At 35.4% G+C, this 25,207-nt stretch overlaps 1 protein-coding gene across 3 annotated transcripts; it reads right to left on the bottom strand.

The window, feature by feature from the left end:
* Positions 1–2,057: 2,057 nt before the first annotated feature.
* LOC145667078 (2-aminoethanethiol dioxygenase) lies at positions 2,058–21,521 on the bottom strand. 3 transcript variants are annotated; one of them, XR_014127862.1, is made up of 3 exons: positions 20,638–21,521; positions 19,248–19,419; positions 2,058–2,624 (listed from the first exon to the last, which is right to left on the bottom strand). XR_014127862.1 is itself a non-coding variant. In XM_081734793.1 (2 exons), the coding sequence occupies exon 1, from the start codon at positions 21,378–21,380 to the stop codon at positions 20,610–20,612; it is 771 nt and encodes a 256-aa protein (XP_081590919.1). In that variant the 5' UTR covers positions 21,381–21,519; the 3' UTR covers positions 2,058–2,624; positions 20,587–20,609. The 3 variants fall into 3 exon arrangements, 2 of the variants coding, with proteins under 2 accessions (XP_081590919.1, XP_081590920.1); XM_081734793.1 differs by lacking the exon at positions 19,248–19,419 and having other exon boundaries at positions 20,587–21,519; XM_081734794.1 differs by lacking the exon at positions 19,248–19,419 and having other exon boundaries at positions 2,062–2,624; positions 20,638–21,504.
* Positions 21,522–25,207: the final 3,686 nt, after the last annotated feature.

Raw genomic sequence — 25,207 nt, 5'->3', positions numbered from 1 at the left:
GGATTCCTGAACTCATTAACTTTAAACAATATTTTTTTTTCTCTAAGTTTCTTGAAAATCAGATTATGTTTACAAAATTTATAAAACATATTTTAACATAGGATAAATTCACCTTACGAAATTATTCACACTAAATATACAGTAAAACCCATCTAATCAGTCACTTTTGGGACTGGGGGTATGCTCGGAACGAAAAAAGTCGGATTATCAGAAAAATACGAATTTACAGTAAAATAAACAATCTCTGAACTCAAAAATGACTGTATTGTTCTCTACAGTAAAAACAAATGAACAGTAAGCACTAAAAACTGCTTACTGTACAGTACAGTACAGAAAACACGTACAACGAAAGAAACGATACATGACATGACGGAGCACTAAAGCGGATTTGTGGTAACAGCAAGTAAACGGGCCTCGTGGGTCACTGACGAATCAGGACAAATTCGGCTCGAGCACGGTTGGATCAACCGGAGGGGTTCTACTGTATTTACAAATTTCCAAGTTAGGGTTGAATTTACCTTCTTACCTTTCACAGATATCAATTCCAAGCAATGAAGATAAACGGAAAGGCCGGAAGATAATATAACCTATATTGGGTCAAAATGGAATATTTTTACGGTAGTTACAGCAGAATTTTTTTCTTCATTACATTATGTACATGTCCAAAAGTTATATTTGCGATACACACAAACGCATTTTAAGTAGAATAGTAAAAGCGTGCTTCAATTAAAGTAATGATGTATGATTTTCAAACATTAAATCTAAATGCCCTGAAATTATAAGCCACAATGAGCTATGGCCAGTTTTATTTATTTATTTATTTCGCTCTCTCAGCTCAAATGGGTTTCCGATTGGTTTATACGATAGGGATATATAAATTCTTCAATGAGACTAGTTTCTGGTATACAGCTTAAAGGAGAAAACCATGAAAAGACTGATCAGCTGAAAACACGTATTCCATATGTTCTTCAGAAAGTTGTGAAAACATTTATTGTGTTTTAAGAGCTCCCTCGTGGCCAACCAGTTGGTGTACGCGTCTTTGGCGTAGGAGACCCAGGTTCGATTGCTGGAGGAAGTTCATGTAGTTCGGATCCTACGTTAAGCTGTAGGTCCAAGTTTCATACAGCCTCGCTGCTGAAAGGAACACTAAACTCAACATGAAATCAAATGCTTTTTAAGGCTGCGGGAGCCCCCTCCATATATATAATGTTGCAGTTTAGCTGTGAATGATGAACCGGTATAAATGAAAAACTAGCTAGTAGTAATCCCCTAACACAGGTAAATTATCTTCTGCAGCGGAACTACACCAACTGATGATCCTAATGCAAACTAATCATTCAACTCCACTTTTACTAATCCAACAATACCTAAATCACATTTCAAACTTCAAATCACAGAATACTTCCCAATAATTGGGAAAACTAAAAAAAAATACTAAAGATATACCGCATTGTCTTGACACCTATAGTCTTCCGTTCCTGGCGCTGCTATCGGCTGAAGGAATTTCACTCTCTTCCGCTAAGGCTCTCTCGCTTAGCAACAGCTGAACCCTAATTGGCTCAACGCGTGGGTGTGATCTTTAGTTCGCATATTTGCCACGGCTCAAGACATTTTGGCAGCACTATAACTACGATATACATAAAAAGCAGCCTGAAGCTACTCCACATGTATGGCTTCAATGTTGATTAGCGCAGGGGTCAGGGTTCGTCATCTAACCAACCAACTTCAAACTTTCTGCGTGATATGGCTGTAGTGAATGTTGCTGTCTATGACCAGGGGCTTTCATTGACTTTGTAATGTGGTTTATATACTGTATGTCGTGTGGCGCCTGCAACCTACTCCTGTTCGAACCATACGTGCTCATACCAATTAGGTTTGCACAAGATTCCTCAGCCCGAAACGTTTATTTTTAAATTACAGCCGAACATTTTATATAGATCAAAGCAGTTGGTACTGAAACTGAAATAATTTTTTACTTGAATACCAAAAGCCTTTTACAAAAACATCCATACATGAATCATATTATTTCCATACAAACTCTCATTACGGTAGGGAACAAGCAATTAAAAATTTGTATTATATAGTAAACGTTTATTCATGATAAATTAAGTCACAGCAATGTATAATTATACTAATTGTATATACACTGGTTTAGACATAATGGTAACCTCAGATGATTCATTTACGTTAACAACAAGTCGACAATTTGTTAAGACACACAGTGTCAGTAATCAAAATTGTTCCTAAAAAAAAAAAAAACAAAATACTGCCGCATCGTATGCAAGTTATTTGAGAACATATCAGTTTTCAAATACCGTTTGCCAGCTTAACAAATGAAAGATTGGCATCAACTACTTGTAATTAACAAAATACAAAACATTAAAAAAATATATTTGGTGAAGCTATTACTAGTGTTTTGTAACATAAATGAATATATATTATTTTCTTATTTATACACATATTCACTTACAACACTTCCTATATCACGTTGTCGAAAGTTCCTTATTGTTTCCTCAGAACTATATGTGAAGTGTGTATTTCGACAGCAGTAGCACTGCACAACCCGCTAATATAATAATTAATTCTTGTTCGCGCACAATCGATCATCAGTTTTAAATGTTCACCTGAAATCAATACAAAATGCACTTAAAATAACACACAAATAATTTAAATAGGGTTACACAAACATATACAACCATGTTCTTAACAGCAAATAATAAATTTCTCTAAAATCTAGATCATTAATTTCTCTAGAATCTATTTTATCTGTAAGCAAAATTAAACAGACACCAATTATTAGAAATTGAAATTATGCTAACTGAAGAACGCAAATAGTGGCGGAAATTGACGCTTCTTTTCAATCTTTGGTAACTGAGATTTGTATCATTGGTCACAGTGTTAACGGTTCTTATTCTACTTTTTCTAAATAATAATCAAAGTGGATGAATAAATTCTTTCGAACATGATGGTATATAAGAACATAAGCTGAAAAACAATAAATTTAAAGGTCAATATTACATATTATATAAATGAACACGAACAAGTCTTCTTTTGTTCAACGTTCCAATTCAAGTTTTTTTTTCTTTTCTTTCATTCTTTCTTTTGTCAACTCACAAAACGTAGCAATATGGTATTGATTAGTAGTTTATAGCTGTTAGAGAAATAGACAGCAACTAGATTCTTAGCTAGGGGCGTGCACGAATTTCTGTCACAAATTGCAAACACCAATATATGGAAAAGCCATGACAGCATATGAATAAACTGATACGCATAGAAACAAACATCATTTCGTTAGGGAAAAAAAAAAAAAAAAACTATACTGCGCCCTTTGCAGAGGCCGCTTTTGAAGTTTGGAAACAAATGCTTCCAATGTTTGGTTGCCACTGTCTTGTGTGTCCACATGTTTGAAAGTTACGAAGTCTGTGATATTCTCACCATTGCACTATCATGCACGTTTGTACAATGGCCAGAACTTTTCGACTGGGAATAAAAAGGGGATGTTTGATGGATTTTTCTCACTAGGTATAAACCAATATTGTGCTCCTTTAGAAACTGCCGAACGTCATGCACATAGTGGCTCGTCACAAGATCAGGCCAAAATAGGAAGGCCGCTAATGTGTGGAAAATTTTCAGAAAAGAGCTACAGATGATGTCATTCAAGATGATATGGCCATTTAAAGAACTCCAGTGATGAAGAGGTAATTGATAATTCCATGCTGAGCAATGGCCTGTCACATCAGAATTTTGACAGAAAATTCTTTCTTGTGTTTTACTTTGAAGTCAACAGGATGTTGGTGCCCGAAATATGACTGTAGAATTCTTCACTTGGTATCTGTGTCGAGTCACACGGTACGTAGGTATTGTCATCCATTATAATGAATTTTTGACTACCTGATTTCACTAACTGCTTGTACGGCCACTTACATGTTTTGCGCGTATACTCTGACGCTTTTCATACAATAGAACAGACTGTTTAGTCTTAGTTACGATACCAAGGTCTTTCTTAACATCACGTATCCCGGATACGCATAGTTTCTTTGAAGCCTCACAATTACTCAGCGATGGATTCATCATGAGCAATCGCCTCAACTTTGCCAGTCTGCGCAGTCTTGTACTAATCGCTTGTACGTAATGATGAGCAGTCAATTTGATGCCATATTCATTGGCCAGAGAAAACTTCATGAATTCCTGTCGTCTAATTTGGTTCGCCACTATTTTCACTTTGGCTGTACACAAACCCTTTGAACATCTGCGATCGCTTTGGATATTCATTCAAACTGTCTAAACAACTTTGCGCCGATGTGACAGAAATTCCTGCGCACCCTTTATCTGATATTACTTGGAAGGTTATTTCCAGGTAGATTTAATTTTTTAAGTAAAATTACCTATTATAATAATTTATTTATTTTACTTCCGAACTCTTTTTTATCTCTACTGTAAAGAACAACTTTTCAGCTTAAATATCTACAAAATAGGACATAAAATAAATTAGACATGCAAAACATTAAAAGAAATATCCTCAACCTGTCATAGATAAAAAGTTAACCGTAATATACAAAACGATGTACAAAGAATCAATGCATTACATAATATACGAAATTACAGGCAACACTGTGTGTGCAATGTGATATAATTGAACCTTCATATAACAGTACTTGATGGTAGATGTGGCTAGCGTGGAACGGATTAACTATTTAAGATAAAAAACTTCTTCCATAATAGGAGCAGAGGGAAATGATTTAAAAATGCAAGCTGCGTTTCCTCGCTGAATTGCTAAACTGAGTCTCTGTATTAAAAATTGTTTGCTCCGCGGATCTCCTGTTTTCACAACCAGCTGTGAACCTATTTGTTTCACTAGATTCTTTGCCTCTTTGCTGAAAACACCCATTGTTTCAACAGCAAAGGGAATGAAAAAATGTTCTTCTTTTAAGCATTTATATTTTAAATGTTTTTTTCTGCACGCTGTTTCTGCCGCACTTCCAGCTTCCTTAGATGTTGATACGATATGAGAAGCTGCAAAAGTATCAACACAAGTGACATCCCATACTAGACATTGCCCATTTTCCCAGGGGATTAACGTGATGCCATCTGGTCTTTTCCCATCATCCCTTGATAAACCTGATGGTTCTAAAATTCAAGGCACGTCTATGCTGGCCAAAGCACGCTTTAAGATATCATTTAATTCAGCGTGACGGGACACACTGCCTGCGCTTTTGGGACAGCTCAATTGAAGCAAATACTTTTCATTGACTTGCTCCCGACAAATGCATGTAAATTTTTTACACATGTTCATGCCAAGGCGTAGAGCAACACAAAGACGAAAAGAATTGTTATCCATGAAAGTTCCAATATTCCTCGATGGAATTGATTGCAACCATGCGCCAGATTCTTTTTCTTGTAAGGCCTTAAAGCGAGCTATATCAAATACATTATCCAAGAATATCTCTTGTTCAATAATTGATTTTAAGATTATTTTGTCCCAGCTTTTCTGTACTTCCAATGTGGATGGTATATCTTGTCCAAATAAGAACTTTCATACGTCAATTGCCTCTATCAAGTGATGAATGACCACATCAACGGGAATGTTAAGAATGTTGGAGATGAGTGGTCTCACCCCATAACACGAGGAAACAAAAGCTGGAAGGCTGAGGTCGGAGACTCTGCGGATATTCAAACCTCCGAAACGAATTGGAAGACTAGCTTGTGTCCATTGTATTTGATTCATAGATATATTTACTATAGACTCTAATGCTCTTTTCAGGCAGGCACCCATTTGGAGAAGTAGAGATGGCATACACCATGTTGGAGTAGTTCGAAGAAAATATTGTAACTTTGGTATACCCATGCAATTTTTTAGAAGGAAATATGCCAAGTGAGATGGTAAAATTTTTAACCGTTCAATAACAGTTTTAAGCTGATTTAGGTGCTCATTAAAAGCTATTTCGTAACCTGTTTCATGCAGTGGAGCACCTAGAAGAAATAACTGGTTCGCATTAACTGTTCGAAGTCCAGGAAGAAGCTGTTGAAATTGTGATACAATAGTGGTGTCCACTTGTCCAGATGTGAAAAACAGTTTAGATTACCTATTAAATCTAAGACACTTAAACTTATAATAATTTAATGTAATCTGTTCGTGTTTTTCTCATGAAGCAAAGGCTGAAGAAGCACGATCAAATTACATTAAGCTTCTGCCGGTTTAATTCACATATTCATAGTTTTAAGAGTTAGTCTTTTATAATTTAAACTTAAATCTCCCTGGAAGAAAATTTCCCTCGCCTAGCTGTACTTTGGAAGAAGGTGTCAGTTCCTAATATAAGAATTAAACAGTGGTAGCAAATATAAATTGGAACCAGTGTTAACACTGGTCCGGCGATGGCACTTACTTTAATACTCTTGGCGAACATAGATTAACAGTGTCACTAGGATATTGCCGATCTTGTATTAAGGAACCAGTAAAGAGCTACGTGTAAGGGCTGCCATTGCATGCGCTTCGCTTTAATCTGAATGGAAAAACCTAAGTGTATGCTGGCAACTTCAAAGGCCTGTAGAACCACAATGAGAGTTAATCGGATATGGATATGGATATACAAGGAAAAAAATATGTGCTGTGTAGACAGCGCAGGTTCACTAGTATATACTTACAGTTTCGAATGGTCTCCGTCGGGCCAGTGTTAAAAATCATTTAATGACATAATCTGACTCTAACAATATTAGGTCTCGTATTTGTAATAGTACCTAAGAAGCAAGCTATCATGAAGACAATACTCTTGAAGCTTCTTTTCTAGAGAACGCGCACCTTTATTTTCGGCCATTAGCTTACAACCCAGGAATGAGTTTACGATACCGGGTGTATCAAAAGTCCGGTGCCATAGGCTAACTACGTTATTAGTAAACAAATGAAAAAATAGAAATACGTAGTTTTCAATTTAGAATGATGGAAATTTTTTCAAATTGCATCAGCCGTTTAGACTCCACACTGGTAAGGCGTCCATTCTTACATGTAAAACCAACCATTACCATGCAGCAGGCTGTTCTCTTGGGTCCTCGCCGTACCAACAATACACCATTATTGGGATCAGAAAAAAAAATGAAATGAAATCTTTAAGTTTTACGTCCCACGGTTATGCCGGTTAGGCTATATAAGACGATGATGATAAGTAATGAATGAAATGGTGGAATGAAGAAAGTGGGGGAACCGGGAGAACCCCGAGAAAACCCACGCACACGGTGTTTGTCCACCACAAAGTTCACTTGGCGGGGGCTGGGATCGAACCCGGGACCTTGTTGGGATCAGATTTGAAATGTTCAAGATTCTCTCACATAACAATGTACTTCCCGTGTCATTTTTCAGCATCATTTACGTTCCGTTCGAACAGTCTACTGAACTGAAACCGCAGTCTTTTCTTTTAACGTGAGGCGCCTTATCAGTGTGGAGATCAAACGGTTGGTGAAATTGGGAAAATTCCACAATTTTTGATTGAAAACTACTTACTTCCATTTTTCTAATCTTTACTTATAACGGAGCTGACCTATGGCCCTGGACTTTTGATACACCCCGTATGATATGACTAATCTACGCCAATGAATTTACTCACACGAAATAATCTCAAGCCATTGCTGCTTTTATCCTCAGTCGCTGAAACCAGTACGAAAATCGATGAATATAGTAATTTCATACATTTAGGATCTAGAACTATCGTTAAATAAAACGTAAATCATATGTTGGCGAATCACCCAGAAGCATCGAGAAAATATCTCAAAAACTAAATAAATTTGTAGTTTGTTGATATAACAGGGTGTCAACTAAAATCCCAAAATGAAATTTCGGGACCTTTTCTTTACCAAATCATAAAATTTCCTAATATTTTCAAGAGTGAATTTGGGTGCGAATTAGGCCGAATTTTCATCCATGCGATAGAACGTACTTTGCTTGCGATTTGGTAGCGTCTAAAGCTGATAATAGACATTTTTGGTGGTGAACTTTGACATTTCATAGAACAAAATTTTACAATCTGTACTTACATTTGAACAGTTAAAAAAAATCGTGACCCAAAAGCTAAATTTCGTGACCGATAGGTACCCTGTATAAGCTATAGGACCCCGCTAACTAAAGTGAAAACAGTCTAACTTTATATCGAGAATTTTTGTGATTCACTTAAAATGTTTCAGTGTTCTCTGCTGCAAAACGTTCTTCAGTGGCGTCTAATACTTGCTAAACTTGAAGTATTGTTAAGATTTTCCCCTTCCTGCGAAACTCCTGAGAGGAAAAAATAATCTTGCTCCTCAAACACTTTAGAATAATGTTTTATTTTGTTTGAGGAAAGTAATAGTCAGAACATTATTACCATCCATTCAATATATGGTATGTCTACCTTTGGCCCGCAAAACATTAGCAATATGGTTTGGCATGAAAGAAATGAGGCCTTGGTAGGTGGCTGGAGACATGGTGCATCACATCTGCAGACACAAGCCTAGTGTTGTAAATAGAAAAAAAAAACGTTCGTATTTTTTCAGAAATGTACGTTTTTTTAGAAAAAAAAAACATTGCCTCTCGTTTTTTTTCTAAATTTCGTTTTTTTTTTTTTCAAATAGTCATTTGTAATGCATCTTACGTCTATTTAAGCATGAAATATTTTTATGTAGGTGTAATCACCGTAAAATGCAACATAAATCAAACGCTAGATACTAATACGCTACAAATATTTTACAATTTACATGAATACCATACCTATTAACAATTCGGGTTTCGGCAGTTTTCATCAATATCAACTAAGAAATAAAAGTAGAAATGAAATTTTGCTTTTTCCTGAAAGCAGGCCTTTAATATGTACGAAAATAATGTCACAAACAGTATACAATTCAAATAACTTGTCTAAAGGTAAAAACTAATACTAATTTGCCTAATAGTATTTTTCTAAATGTCATATATAAATAATTTCTCTACTAGATATATATGATATGCAGAGCCGGCTCTACCATACCTGTAACACGTGCATTTGCGTGGAGCGGCAAGTTTGGAGGGTCCGGAAAATCTGTTTTAAGTAGAGACCGGATGTTTAGGCACTAAAAACTTGAAAAATAGGCAGGCAAATAGGCACTTAAAATTTAAAAAAAATAAGCAGTAAAATAGCACTAAAATGTAACTCGAAATAATGAAGATAAATACTCAATACAATTTAAAAAATAGATTCGTCATAAATAGTGTTCAAAGAATATAGCAACATACCTGTTTGTTAATGTCTTCTTTCATTCTATATGTAAAGAACGAAGCTTGATATGTATTTCATATTATATATAGGGAGAGAGAGATTGTAATGTACCATGTGCTTGTGCTATTTACAGTATATAAATTATAATATTTCCCAATTAAATCTTATTTCAAAGAAAATGCATAGAATACGCAACATTAGGCACTAAAGCAATTATTTAGGCAGTGAGAGGCGAAATAGGCAAAATAAAGTTGGCTTAAATCGAAACTATAATCCCCGATATAAACTTTAAAACGTTATTTTTGATCATATCTTTAGCATTAAAGAACAGGCATTTTGCTGAACATCCGGTCTCTAGTTATAAGTAGGTATATTATTTAAATTAAATATTTCTTGTTGGAAACAGACTTCATGATGATGGTAGTTACATTTACTAAGCTGATCTATTTGAATACTACATTCATAAATTATGTTTAGGTTGCATTAGTTTAAGGTTACATGGACAATGCTAAAGCAAATGGTCGAATTCATCCGAGCACAAATTGCTTGATTGTTTTCAAATGCAAGAATTCAATTCTCGAATAGTATCGAATATCTGTTCCATTTAGTAAGTTATTACAGTTTTGATATGACAACTAGTCTTGTTTTTGTCAGAAACAATTTCGTTATCATTGAAGATAGAAACAAGTTTTTTAAATAATGTTAACAGATGTAGAAGGAAAATCAAGAAATAAAGATAAAAGAACTAGTTGCATTCGAATTGCAAACCGATACATTGAGATTGAAGCTCGATATTGAATTTTATAAAGAGGATTACCATCTTTCTTCTGCAGGTGTGTTTGCTTTATCTTTCACATAATAAATTAATATTTAAAGAAAAAAACAGACACAACGGGATTGCATTTTTAGTAAGTATTTAAACCTTTCTGAGTGCGACTACACTTACCCTCCCCTTCGTTGTTCATGCTGGAGTAGCATACTTAAAATCATGACTTTTAAGATTTGTTCTTTCTGGAGAAAGGGGGAGGCGGCAAATTATGCCATTCCACGGGGCGACAAATTGCCTAGGGCCGGCCGTGTGTATGATGATGAAAGTTAGCAGTTGATAATAATGGCACTTCTTGTATATGTAGGCCTGTGTACAAGACATGAATATAGGATGACTGAATTTGAAGTAATGCAGGGTGTTTCAAAATTATATTAGGGTTTTGAAACTTTGTAGTATCTATTACAATTAACTTACAATTATAAATATTATATCAAATGAAAGAGCAACTCAAACAGTTTTGTACGCACGCATGTACACTCATGTCCAAAATTATTGTCGCATATCTATAAATATATTGTTGTAGCAATATAATTTGATAACGAAGTCGCCTGGTATTTCTTATAATGTTAGTATGTGTGTAATCGGCAAAGACATGTATGTGGCAAATTCCATGTCAAAAGACCAGTAAATAAGAAAAATAAAACGAAAATAAAACTTTCTTGTCCATTTAGCTACATTTTGTTTTACTGATTCTAATTTTCGTATTTATAATTCTATTCCTATGAAATTTACTACAAATATACATTTTCCGATTATACACATAATATCAGTATTAAATGTATCCTACAAAATCATTATCAAATTATATTCTTACAAAAAGACAATTATAGGTATGCGACAATCATTTTGGACATGAGTGTACATGCATTGTTTCTTCTGTCTGCCGTTAGAAAGAGCAAGTAGCAAAGATGGAGACTAGAGAGCAGAAAGCTTTTTGTGTTATAATAAAGACTGAATCTGTAGTTACAGTGCAACCATCTGTGTGAAGAATATTAAGGAGACGCTTGCAACTACGTCCTTATCGTTTGCAGTTGCTACAGGTCTAAAGCCTACACAAAAGACTACGGTTTACGTGCCAATTTCGCAAGTGAAATATTGCTGCATAACAATGAAGATTTTTTGGATCGTGTCGTCTTCAGTGATAAATCGACATTTCACCTAATGTGAACACTCATAATGTTTGCATCTGGCCGTCAGCAAATCCTCAGGAGATGGTACAGTTGAAACGAGACTCTCCTAAATTGAATGTGTTTTGTGCCATATGGCGGAAGGTTTATGGGCCTTTCTCGCCTATCGACTAGATGTGTACCATGTGACGAATGAATCTCACATCGGACACTTGTAGCAAAGACTATTTGAGATGCTCTTCTACTTGATGCATTGCTTATAATTGTACGTAAAATGTAATAAGTACTACGAAGACTTAAAACCCCGATATTCATTTTGAAACACCCTGCATTTCTCACCAACAGTGTTGGAGCTAAGATGTAAACAGGAGAGAAAATTTTCCTTATAAAGTTATTGTTTACAACAACGATATTATTATTAGTCGAGATTATAACTACAACAACACGGGTTAGTAGTAAAAAAATGTAATCAAATGTACACTAGGTGGCGAAAATGGCACACACGGTGTGTCACTTTTTTAATTCGCTCCTGTGTAGACACTAATTAAGATATCGGGATATTATTCTTGCCAAATATGGTTGGGCCATAGTTTATCATATTAATTTGTTTTTCTTCTGGTGTCGAATTTTCTTCTCAAATTTCACCCGTCAAAAATTCGAGAATTTTTTCGAATTTCCTTTACTTCTTTTTTCCCGGTAGCTTCCTTCGTTGTAGAAAGACCTCCTTAAGACTTACCAGATAGATACCTCGGATGGATACCTAACTGTTGACATCAATTGGACGGGCCTGCGCGTAGTGTTGCCAATTAGGGAAATTAAAACTTCCTTAAATTTGGCAAAAAAAAAAAAAAAACTCGAGATTTTTGTTTATAAATCCGTACCTATATGTCCGAGTGCAAGTCAAACTTAGGCCAATCGAACATTTGTCCTTACTTAACAAACGCAAGTACAGATCGTTACAATGGGGTAATTAGGGGGCGCACGAAAAATTCGTATTTAGGTTCTAAACCTTGATTTTTCTAGTTTTTCCCTTTTGCCCTGTTTACCGTAATATATTTTTGGTAATTAGAAAGTTTGTTCCTTAAATATCGCCATAATACTTGTAGGATATATTAGTGGTGTACCAATGTTTAATTTAACATAGTTTCCGCCTGTCTGGTAGCAGTGTTGTCAGCTACAGAAAATTTTAATTCCAGATTTTAGGGGGAAATTTTGGGAAAATTATCTGTTTTGTCTCTATAATTTCCCTCTTGTTGGCTACATCGGAACAAACGTACCAGTATCTGGAAGTCTCGTCTTTTCCCTACACAACGTACTATAGAAAGTTTCAATAGGATAATTAGGGGAAGTACAGTTGAGGTTTACAGTAGACCTTGTTCACTAATTGGAAAGATAACTGTGATTTTTTTAAGGTAGAATGAGATTTTTTTATTGACATGCTTACTTTATTAGATATCGTCACAATACTTGTAGGATATATTAGAGGGATACCAAAGCTTATTTTAAGATAGTTTGTGTGTGTCTGATAGCAATGTTGCAAGCTACAGAAAATTTTAATTCCAGATTTTAGGGGCAAATTTTGAAAACAAAAATCCCTTTTTGTTTCTATTATTTCCCTCTTGTTAGCTACACTCGAACAAACATACCAGTGTCTAAAAGCTTCGTCCTTAGCCTACACAGCGCATCATAAAAAGTTTCACTAGAATAATTAGAAAAAGTACAGTTGAGGTTTATAATAAACCATGTTCTGGAAATGGTAAGAAAATGGTGAATTTCTGAGGTAGGATGAGATATTTTTTAAACTTTCGTGCTTACTTTGTTAGATATCGCCATGATACTTGTAGGATATATTCTTGGACTACTAAGGTTTATTTTCAGATAATTTTCGTCTGTCTGATGGCAGTGTTTCCAGCCAAAACAATTAATTCCCGATTTTAGGTGAGAAATTCGGAAAATTTCCCTTTTCCCTTCTTATTATTACCCTCTTGCTGGCTACATTGAAACAAACGTACCACTACCTGAAAGCTTCCTCTTTGCCCTACAGAACGCACCATAAAAAGTTGCAATAGGATAATTAGAGAAGCTGTAGCTCCGACATATCTGTTGATTTTTGCTTCTGAGGCGTAAAAAGTGTCAAAATTTCATGTGTATGATGACAGAGAACTCTTTCTTTCCCTCTTTGAATGGAAGCCAGCGACTTCACGATTTCACTGTACCTTGTCAACACACCAAAGAATTTTTTTAGGTGACTTGAACTCATATAACAGCAGTGGTGCTAGATACAAAAAAAAAAAAAAATCGAAATTCGGTTAGGGAATTTTTTTGTAAATTTTCACCCCTACATTTACCTCAATAATTTCCCACCCGTTGGGAACACTGCAATGCAACTTACACCAAAACATAGCCATATCCATTTTCTAAAAAACAAGGTCTTTACCATATTAATCGAATGAATGGTTTTTGAGCAGTAAGTCACTAACTGAAAATGTAGGAAAACGCCAAAAATGACCTGGGTCCGAAAGGAATAATCACACAATTTTGCTCGTATAGGTACAAAGAAACAAACGATTTGTACGTTACGAGACTTCGACTCAAGTTCTGTTGATTATTTCAATAATCTGCAACATAAATCAATAAATAATAGTTGCCAGAAAGAAAAAAAAACAGACATTTGAAAAAAAACATGAAAAAGAACAATGTTTTTATTGAAAAAAAACTTCACAGAAAAAAAAACGTTTTTTTACAACACTACACAAGCCATTTAATTCCGCAGAGGAGTGCGACGAGTTCGGATCTGTCCTTCACTGACACCCAAAGATAAGGTAAGTTCGAAGACTACTGTAGCAACTGAAATTCACCACTGTGCTTTTCGAACCACTGCCCCATAATGTTGGCCTTTAACAAGGAGCTTTGTCCTGCTGGAAGATGTCATTTCCAGCTGGAAATAAGGTCGAGACGTGATTAACAATGACGTGCAAATAGCTAGAAGCCTTCGTGGTGTTCTACACACGCACTATCAAGTCCATGGATGACCATGTGAAGGTTTTCCACATCATAACGGAGTCACCACCGGCTTATCATCCTACTGTGCACGTCTCGAGCAGCTGTTCCCCTGGAAGACGACGGATTCTGAACCGACTATTGGTGCAATGAAGGCAATATCGTGATTCATCGAACCATGCAACGCTGTGCAATTCCTCGGCCGTCCAATGATAACGGGCTCGTGCCCATTTCAGTCGTTATTGATGATGCCATGCGATTAACATTGTTACATATGTGGGATATCGCCTGCGGAGACCACATATCTAACAGTGCTCGGACATATGCATGCTTTGTCTACTGTTAATTGTGCTACAGTTTGCGCATTATCCTGTTCTACCAATTCGACAGTTTACGATGTCTAATATCTTTAATGAGGTATGGTCGACTCATGTATCGTGGTTTTGTGCTGGTTTTACCGTCCTTTTTCCAGCTTTAGAAGCCTCTAACAGCAGTTCGCCGACATCCGACAAGTACTGTTGTTTCCGAGATACTCGTTTCCAGTCACCCGACCTCTATCAAACTAATATATCGCCAGCCTCCCCCGTTCTACGTAAAATACACTAACTAGTGGAGTGAGATCCCTGCCACTATCTGGCGAGCAGTTCTGCTGTACACCATGCATCTTACAAGTCAACCCAACGACTCCGTTCAAAAAGTAGCGGCTAGGCATTATAAATAAACTACGTACTCAACATATTTGTGTATATGAATTTCTACAACAAAGATAAAAGTAAATTTACAGTTATCTAGAAATTTCCAATTTCCACGCAGAAGTCAGTGGCCTGCATTTAACGCTCCATCATACTTTTCTAAGAAACTTGTTTTGTTTAAGTACGTAGTGAAAACTGATCACTAATTGTCTGGAATTTTATTATTTTATTCGCATGAAGGAGAAAGATCTAAGATTAACTATAAATTTCACAACACGCTTTTTTCCAAAAGAAGCAACGAGTTTATTTTTTTTTTTCTTCTTCTTTCAGAAGCATTCCACAGAAAGGAATGAACCTTAACAATATGACAAGTTTAGCAAGTATTAGAAGTCGTTGAATAAACTGTCAGAGAACACTAAAATTATTTGAGTCGATCACAAAAAATTCACGATACAAAGTAACTCTTCTTCTTCACAAAATTTACAGTTTATGAGATGTCGAAAAACTTCGTAAGAGTATTCTTCTAACACGTGTAAATTTCACTACGCATATAATCCTACGATCAATTAATAATTCCGCTATCACGTATCCTGGGCTTATATATAATATGAATTAATAAATAGGTTCATTCCTATTTGGTAGAACTTAAAAATTTGAATGAGGTAGTACAGTCCCAATCCTTGTCAAGGTTGCCTTCATCAAAATTTATTGTGAGCTGCTTCGTTGCTTTCCAATGCGTGGTGTAGTTTTTCTAATAACTTTTAACCTGCTTAATACTACAAGCAGACATTCCTAAATGTTTGGGATGACTTGAAATCGCAGAATCCTTATGGTTAGTCATATAATTTAGTTAAGAAAACGGACAGGGTTCATATTTCAAATGAGTTCTACAGAAAAAGAAGTGGTAGACTGATTAAAAATCAGACAATGTGGGAACACCAACTTTTTTAAAATATGAAGTCTTCTATCACAATGTTAAATCTGCTTGCTTGTTACTAGGTTATTTCATATTAATGTTGCCAGATCAAACACTAAACTGGTACGGTTTTGGTGCGTAAGAGATAATAAAGATTTTATTGGTGATTTTGGTAAAATTTTTCTGATGCTATATAACATGTTCAGTTTAAGAAGTTTGTAGTAACCGAATTCACGGTAGGATCCTTGGTTAAAATGAAAAACTACCACTATTTTTTAAAAGCTGTGGTTTCGAATTGTACATACAAATTATTTACTGTACTTATTTTGTTACCCATTAAAGAAACCCTTTGACAACAGGATACTACATTTCGATTAATTTTGGAGTTCTTTAAGCATAATTTTACCTTCCTTTTATCATTTCTTTATATCTACTTTAACATTCGCCATGTTATCTCATCGATTTCCCCTGTAATTCTTTGTCCTAATATAACTTCTGAACGACATGATTTTTCAATTTTGAGAGTTTGATATGAACAGACTTTTATGCCAATTTTTTCAAGCTCCCCCCCCCCCCCTCTCTGTCTCTACTTAACGATACTTGTTTCATTGACAAACTTCTTTACATAGTATATTTGTTGTACCTTACTTAGTCGTAATTGCATGATATAGTTAATATTTTCATCGAGATCCTGTTTCCAAGATGCTAATGTATGCATATGTTCTTTTATTTTTCCAGACGTTGAATTTTTATTAAAAACAAATGTGCTGACCTGCTGAAAATTACGAAGAACCTGATGTATTTTCAGCAAAAGCTTTGATTTTAAATTTCCCGTGTTTTATAGTAACCAGTGAGATTCAAAAATTACCTTTTAGTGCATGTTGTTTTCTTTCCGAATCAACTTCGAGTTTACTAATTTCTGGAATCTTCATCAGCAACATGAGGTATCAAAACTTTTTTTTCTTAAACATCTAACATACCTTAAAGGACCGGATGGGTCAAAATGACCCATCACCATATTTTAATATTCCACTGTAAACGTACTCGAAATACTAAGTGAATAATATTTTATGAATCTGTTAATGCTATTGGCCTTAACAAATTCATAAAATATTATTCACTTAATATTTCAAGTACGTTTACAGTGGAATATTAAAATATGGTGATGGGTCATTTTGACCCATCCGGTCCTTCCTTTTCTTGATTTCGTGTTTTAGGTTCAAATACACAGAAATATAATGCATAGTAACTCGGATGTGTTCCTGACTTTAATTTTCTTTTTCCTTTTATTTTAGTTTATCATCTATATTTCTGCAAGATACTCGAATTACTTTTCATCAGGATAATTTTTGAGCTTAAATTGGGAATATGTTTAGCTATTCATATACACGTCTATAGCACTTGAGTGGTGCACTAAATTATAAAAATCTATATAAGCATATTTCAGTAGTTTAACAAACAACGAAAACACTCTATGAGAATGATTTATGTACAACACTTCTATTTCCTATTTATAAATTACTTAAAACTGCACTACGAGGATCAGCGAAAAAGTCATGTCTAATTTATTTATTTATTTATTTATTTTTTTTAATACTAAAATGGAAAGAAAGCAAGAAATGATGAAATATGCAAATGGAAGGTTAGTACATATGTAAACGTTACATGAAGGGAGTTGGATCAACATACATATAGCACGAGAAAAAAATAAATAGAACGAATCGTTCGTTTCATACTTCTTTCACCTCTAATCACAACATTACGAACCATTACAAGTACAATTATTAACTCTGCATAAAGACCAGAAACATACAAATGGCATCTTCAAAGTAATCTACCACACACTGCCAACAATGTGGAAGGCGGTGCCGAATCTTCTGATTTGATGGGTCACTGCTGTGAAATTCTTACGTTCGTGGCAATATCTTCACGTGCTCAAACGCGTGTTCCATGCAATGGTTCCTTCAGTTTTGGTAAAAGGTCGAAATAGCAAAATGATAAGTCTAGCGAATATGGTAAATGCTCGAGTACTTCCCATCTCCACCGCGAGAGATTCTGCATACACGCTGCCGTATGGGCTGTTACATATCACAAAGGATGAGTCCATCGTGTAGACGTTCAGGGTGTTTCTCCCGAATAGCCTGACGTAGGTGTCGTTGCAAGAAAGTGCGGGAGTAGTACGACCATGTGACGTTACTGTGGTGCCATGATTCTGTTTCTAGTGGATTCTCTGGGAGACTACTTCGAGGGACTCTAGATGCCAGTGGTACAATATGTGTTTCTGGGCTTTACGCACAATTGGAATTGTACTTCTAATATTACAATTTGAGATCAAACACGTATGAAACGAACAATTCGTTGTACTCATCTTTCTCGTATTATTTTCTGAAAAGAATATGTATATTAGAGTAGCCCTTATATAAGGTAGTTTCGTGTTGCGTTACGCACACCCGCTACATGTATTCTATGTGACGGTAAACACGCATTAGTGAAATAGCAGCTCCCTACGAGAACGTTAACCCGTGTCGACTTGACGACAAACCAGTGTTTGTTACTGGATAGCATTATCATTTTCAGGCTCAACTTGGCACTGGTTCCTGTTACTGGATCCAATATGGAATCAAATTCGTTACGAAATTCTCGAATGGACAATTACGCCTATTTTATCCACCGTATTTTTTTTTCCGGCAAATTGAATTTTACAATTGTAGCATCCAAAACGTTATTCGAGACCTCACAAATATAACAAACACAATTTTTAGCCCATTTGGAGCATTCCGAACATACTTTGTCCGCCAAATTGGACCAGCCATTCTGAACTTTTCAATTCTGACGTCATCATCACTATCAGCGTCCTCAAAAACCCGTAAGTACTAAACCCATGCAAATTGCACGTTGTTTCATATTTTGACCAAAGTTGTTAGGATTCCAACCCACTGTGCAGCGTTGCCATCTTTTACAAACCTTACTTCAGTTTTAACAAGATACCAAATATCTCAGTCAGTACGTGTCTTATCGATCTCGCATAACTACGATCTACCGCCTTGCATTATAGGTTTTAAACCATACTGCACTAGTGACCTTTTCCCAGTTACTGTACCTTTTCCAAACTCAACTTTTCTCTTCTGTTGATGGCAATACTGTTCAACGGAGCCTTCTAGACTTGGAGTCAGCGTAAACAGTTCTTGTCAATATTTAATTTAAGGTGTACAAAACGTTAGTACCTCACTCCCTGTGTGTGCCACGGCGTTTGCATATAATACATGTTTCACCTTAATTCTCGAAAAATTTGCAACACTGATCTGTGTTTACCATCTCTTTTGTCTTTATTTTCATTGTTGTGTCGTGATTTTTTTTAAATAGCAGTAAGAACAGTACAAGCACATTTATATACCGCTATGAATACCTTTGCCTTTATCACAATATGCAATCTCGTCATAACTGACGTAAGTTCCGAAGACGGCGGTAACTTACACTTTGTCCGAAGTTTCCTTTAAGTATGGTTCTTTCAATACTCTGCTTCTCAATATAATCTTCATAAGTACACCATATTATCACTGAAGTTCCAGATATGATTTAAGTTTCTAATACATAACATGGTTCAAACTTTAAACTATCCTGTTGAAGAGTGCTCGGATCTTTGTGCCTGAAATATAGATGAGGAATATTTGATCTTCAGAGGTATATTCTATATTTAGATAATAATTATTGTGTTCCTTACGCTCCATTAACTATTCACGACTTCTGTTTATATTAGACAAGGTTGTATGTTTATGTTCTTCCCGTGATTCCTTGTATGATTGTCTTCGGAACTTAACTCTACGAATATTTTTAAATCACTTCAAGGTATGCTTACAAAAATACACTTTGATTGACAACTAGTATAATTTAAAACTATTTTAGCGGCTAATGTTTAGCAGAAGGGGTCCAGCAATTGTTTCTAAAAAATGTTACAATTTCGGTAATTTCTATTCACATTAGGTTAGTTTAGGTGACTTTGGGTTAGTTTATGTTAGTGTAGGGGTCCTTCCAAAAAATGATAGAATTTCGCTTATTTCTGTTTATATTTGGTTAGTCTTGGTTACGTTATGTTACGTACAACTACTTGCATCATTCATTTCCCCTGTAAATTTTGGGGAAGGTTCTAGAACACAGGTCCCCCTATATAGATTAGTAGCTAGGTTGGATCCCTTCTGTACCAAAGTTTAATATTTAATTCATACAGTATTGCCGATCGAGCATCAGCAAGTGAAGGCGGGTTAGAGCCCCGCAGGGCACGTTGTTTTCTGTCTTTTTCACAGCTAAATGGGAAGGGGGACCTGTGTTTTAGAACCTTGCCTTAAATTTTGTGCTTTTTATGTGCTTCTAGACCCCAACTGCTAAGCATAACCCATTTTAGCTTGAAATTATTTGATTTCTTCTTTACTACGGTTAGTACTAACAAAATTTACGAACTTAAACTGTTAAATCATATATAACACTCTTTCCCCAAGCAACTAGATTCCGGGTCCGATTTTAAAAACCCCGCTCCAGCTGGTATTTTTGCGCAGACACGAATGTCATTACTTTCAATTAAGAGAACAAACAGCTGCCTGTATGTGCATACCACCTTCTCTAACGCGCCTGCGCCATGCCGATAGGCCTTCTTAATTTGTCCTGTTGTGCCGCAGATTAGCGACACGACCTAGCCCAGGTTAGTACGAGTTCAGACCTGGTTTTCGTGCATACGTAAGAATTCATCTGGAGAATGCAATGTAAAATTAACCCTAAAATAGATCTCTTACTACAAATTCATATTGCTACTGATGCATACCTAACCATACTGTGTTACTATGGTTACTGCAGAGTACAAAAGCATCGGTACCTTAATGAAGGTCCTTCATACTGGGCAGTATCACTCCAAAAATCTGAAGGACTAGAGATTGGAAGCAACCATCGGAAATTTCGCTCACTCTCCTCACCAGAGTTATCATCTGTTTGTTCCAGTTCCATATAATAGTGGCACTCCCGCCTCCCGAGCCCAGGAACAAGAGAGTCATACGGAGGTGATAAAATGTCTAAAAACGCAGCCGGTCCTCCGACTGCATGGATTTCGTGTAAATTACCTTGTGAGGGTGTTAATACACATACACTATCAGATGCAGTTACAACAGTACCAGGTAACTTTTCTGCTAATAAAAAATTGTCACTAGATATGAGTGCACTAAGAGGGAATACAGGTTTCTTGGGCACTTTTTCAGAATTTCTTTTTTCGTCAGTAATAATGTTGTAACTCTGAATGTTCAACGTTCCAAAAATTACTTTTAAAATACCGTGCATTTCAGGGTGATCATGTAGTGGAAGCCGGCATCCAGCCTTAACAATAAATATTCCTATTGTAACATCTTCATCTTCATACATTTCGACGTACGTAACTGGTGCTCTTCTACTATCAAGTTCTTGCTTCCTCTCCAGACATCTGTCCAGCTTTACATCTTCCGAAGTTATTTGGTTAGCAATGTTCTTTAATTTTGAAAAGTTTTCTTCAAATGACCTATTTACTTCACCAGATTTTCTAGAAAATGTTTTTAACGCTTGCCTATACAAATGTTCAACTCGGCTAGCCATGTTGATATAAACAAATGAAGGAGAAAATTCTACTCCAGTGATACCAACATTGAAACATTATAAAACTCCATCTCAAGAGGCAGATATTCCATTCAGCTTTTGAATTTCCCACGTTACACTAACTACAAAATTTTCAAAATGTATAAAATATGAACATTGGAACTAATATATGTTAGTCGCTAGGGATGTGCGATACTTCGATATATCGATCGATGGATCGATATTTTGTGAATATCGAAATTTCGATATTTTGTAAATATCGAAATCGATATATCGATACTTCGATATTTTCGATATTTCGATACTTCGATATTTTTCGATATTTCGATATTTTTCGATATTTCGATACTTCGATATTTTTCGATATTTTTCGATACTTCGATATTTCGATATTCTTCGATACTTCGATATTTTTCAATACTTAAATATTTCGATATTTTTCTATATTTCGATATACTTCGATATTTCGATACTTCGATACCATTCGATATTTTGATAATTGAGGTGGTCCCCATAATTACTAGAAAACATGTTTTAATTACAAAAAATAAAAATGTTGCGTGCAGTTTGCCCGTAAATAGATGGCTGAGCGCCGCAGATCAATAACTGATACCAAGGCATATTTTGAGTTCTATACTGAAATGGCTGTAACATATTCTGTGTGCCAAACATGATCAAAGCCCAAACAATATAGTCAACATGATGCCAGAATCGAGAAAATGTGGCGATCCATAAGGGCGCATATAATCTGCAAGCCTTATCCTTAGTTTTCTCGAATCTTCCTTGATGTTGGTCAGTCATCTGTGGCGCTGAGCCGTTCAAACACGACATTGTGTAACAGGAAAAGAGCTGAATAATGAATACCGTCAAATGGGGTGAATAGAAACATGGGGGTGAATAGAAACAAAACTCCCAGATTAGTTTTGGATTTATCTGGATGATAAATTAATCAAGAAAACTGAAATTTCTTAACATAGTCTTATACGGCTAAAGTGTCCAGGGCAGACACAAAATGTTTTACTGAGTTGGGAACACTGAGGTAGACGGCAGTAGCATTAATGTGTTACTGAAATTTTACACGGTATTTTAGCGCTCCTTAAACTTTCTTGGTAAGTATGACATTTTCATATTTGTTGCATTTGAACATATGCCTATTTTGTAGTTTGTTGTTTCATTTACTGACGTTCATAGTAAAAGTTTTCCTTTTGTAAATTATTTTTAATCAAAATTTAACTTTACTGGGTTATTGTTATGATTTTTAATTAGTGGGGTGAATAGAAACACTTCTTGGGAAATTCTTGAAATTCCTCAAGGAGTGGAAAATTCTTGAGGAGCAGAAAAAAGGACCTGATAGGAATGTATCAACCATCTTAAGAACAAATTTCCAAGTCTTCTGAAAAAAAAAAAAAAAAAGTGTGAAACTGAAGGAGGAAAATATCAGGGCTGGATTTGAAAAGTGTGGAATTTTTTCCCTTTGTCGAGACCAAATACTGAGGATGTTGCCAAGAAAAGACAATGAACGAGAAGAAACAGAACAGCAAAAGTCATCTCAGACTGTAAACCGTTCCCTTATGGATCTTCTCAGGAGCATGAGAGAAGATGAAAAAATTAAATAAGGGAAGAAGAGAGTACGAATAGATGTTTCTGGTAAGAGTTTTGGTTTGTTTTCTGAAAATGATACATTTTCATCAAATCACAACGAAACTCAACCTACCTTTGTATTGTCGGAAGAGGAGAAAGACAACACTCCAGAAGACAACATTCCAGACGATCACGAACTAGATGATGGTTTTCTAAAGCTGGTGATTTTGCTGTGGTAAAATGAGAAGCTAAAACTCGATGAGACTATTCAGCACCCAAGTGCGAAAATGGGAACATGATGCATATGTGGGAGTGTTTTATAAGAGAGCACATAAACAATGAAATTTTCAGAACGAAACTGTTGAGTTTTATTAGGAGTTCGTCAGCACGCTTTAAGTATATGATAACTTTCGGGCCCCTTCGTGGCTAAGCGGTTAGCGTACGCGCCTTTGGCGTGGGAGACCCGGGTTCGATTCCCGGCGGGAGCTCATGTAGTTCTGATTCTACGTTAAACAGTAGGTCCACGTCTCATATAGCCTCGCTGCTGAACGGGACGTAAACCTCAAAATCAACTCAACTCATGATAAGTTTCCCTGATGATTTCAGTGGTTTAAATCTTATTCAAATATCATCAAAACTATATGGTCGTTTATACCTATATTGTGCATTGTATTGTTTTGTAAGTTTGTAACTTATGCAATACTGGTCTTATTGAACTAATATCTTGCAGGTATCAAATAAATAGTTCGTTTCAACAAATACGCTGTTTCTTTTTTACCTTTCCAATAGTATAAAAGAAACAACAATGAAAATAAAGTAATTGTTTCTATTCACCCTATGGGTAGGGGTGAATAGAAACATTAAGAAAAATCAAGGTGAAGAAAAGTGGAGTTGATAAATTAATATGACGTTTACTGAAATTCATTAGCATATTAAGACCTTTCTTTTGGAATAATCTGATACGCGAAATCTTTAACATTACCAGACTTATATTCTCATATAGCCAAAAATGTGTTTCTATTCACCCCATTTGACGGTACCTGCTGTGTTTATAAACTCTGGTATAATTGGATAGAATAGATATATTTATACAATATTCCAGATATATTTATACAATTTCTACATGCTACTCCTCTTATGTTGTCGGAAACGCAAAAATTACGTGAACCAGGGGTGTCCACAGAGGAGGGCTATGACGCAAATTGCGTCATTGAAATATTTGGGGGGGGGTAAAAATTAATCAAAAAGTAGATTTTTTCATGGAAGAACACCTACGGATAGACAATTGGGGGGTGCGTCATGGACATAAAGGGGGGGGGGCACCACTGCGTGAACTACAACTAAACTTGCACACAAACTTTTATAGTATACATACTACGAATCTTTGTTTCTTACAATTGAGTATAACTGGTAAACAGGAAACTTATTGAAGTGAATATACAAGAGAAAATGAGCCCATCGTGATAGTAATAAGAATTTAAGTAAATGCTCAAAACTTGCACTAAATAGGAATTAAGATAAACTTTCTCTTTCTTACACAAATCTCATTAAAAAAGAAAAAAACAATAATGTTATACCACCGGACTGGATAAGCGAAGTCTTACTTAAATGTTACAGTGCTATCTTTAAAAATTACACAGTACTCTTCTGAAATCTAACATGTTTTTGTAAACCTGACAATATTTCAATTCTTTTTTAAGAGTAGGTAATAAAACCTTACCAATTTTTATTTTGTAAAGCATCATACAATTATCATATTTGTCATATTCAAAATATGTTATGACGTGTTCACAACTTCAAAAAACAAAAATTTAGTATCTATAAAAATGATAGCTACAATTTGCTATATACCAAATAATTCAATCAGTTCTGCTTAAGCAATTTTCGTCATTTTGAAGCAATATAGAAGCAATATTAGTGATGTAATATAGACAAATAGACCATTAGTATACCATTAGTAATGTCAGTATACCATTAGTAATGTGAGGTGGAAAATTTTCCGCTATATTTTTCCGGAAAATTTTCCGTTCTAAAAATATCAGCAATCAAGTAACAATTCATCAGTAATCATAAAATTGGTTGAATTCATGTACAGAAATGTAAAAAAGTGGAAGTTCTTTTAAAGAATCTGAAAATTTTCATGGCTCAGATAATTTTCAGTACTATGTAGGAACAAGTGAAACAATTTTTCATGAATCGAAATATTTTCTGTCTTATATGGAAAAATTGAAGAACTTTTTTGAGTC

The sequence above is a fragment of the Thermobia domestica genome, chromosome 12 (genome assembly GCF_964235325.1).
Source record: "Thermobia domestica chromosome 12, izTheDome1.hap1.1, whole genome shotgun sequence".
NCBI classification, from domain to species: domain Eukaryota; kingdom Metazoa; phylum Arthropoda; class Insecta; order Zygentoma; family Lepismatidae; genus Thermobia; species Thermobia domestica.
Note: the sequence above shows the minus strand (reverse complement) of the source record. Positions and strands in the feature narration are given on the sequence as shown.

Bases quoted from the DNA above. Each gene is read 5' to 3' on its own strand.
- LOC145667078 (XM_081734793.1), bottom strand. From the start codon at position 21,380: ATGGCTAGCCGAGTTGAACATTTGTATAGGCAAGCGTTAAAAACATTT.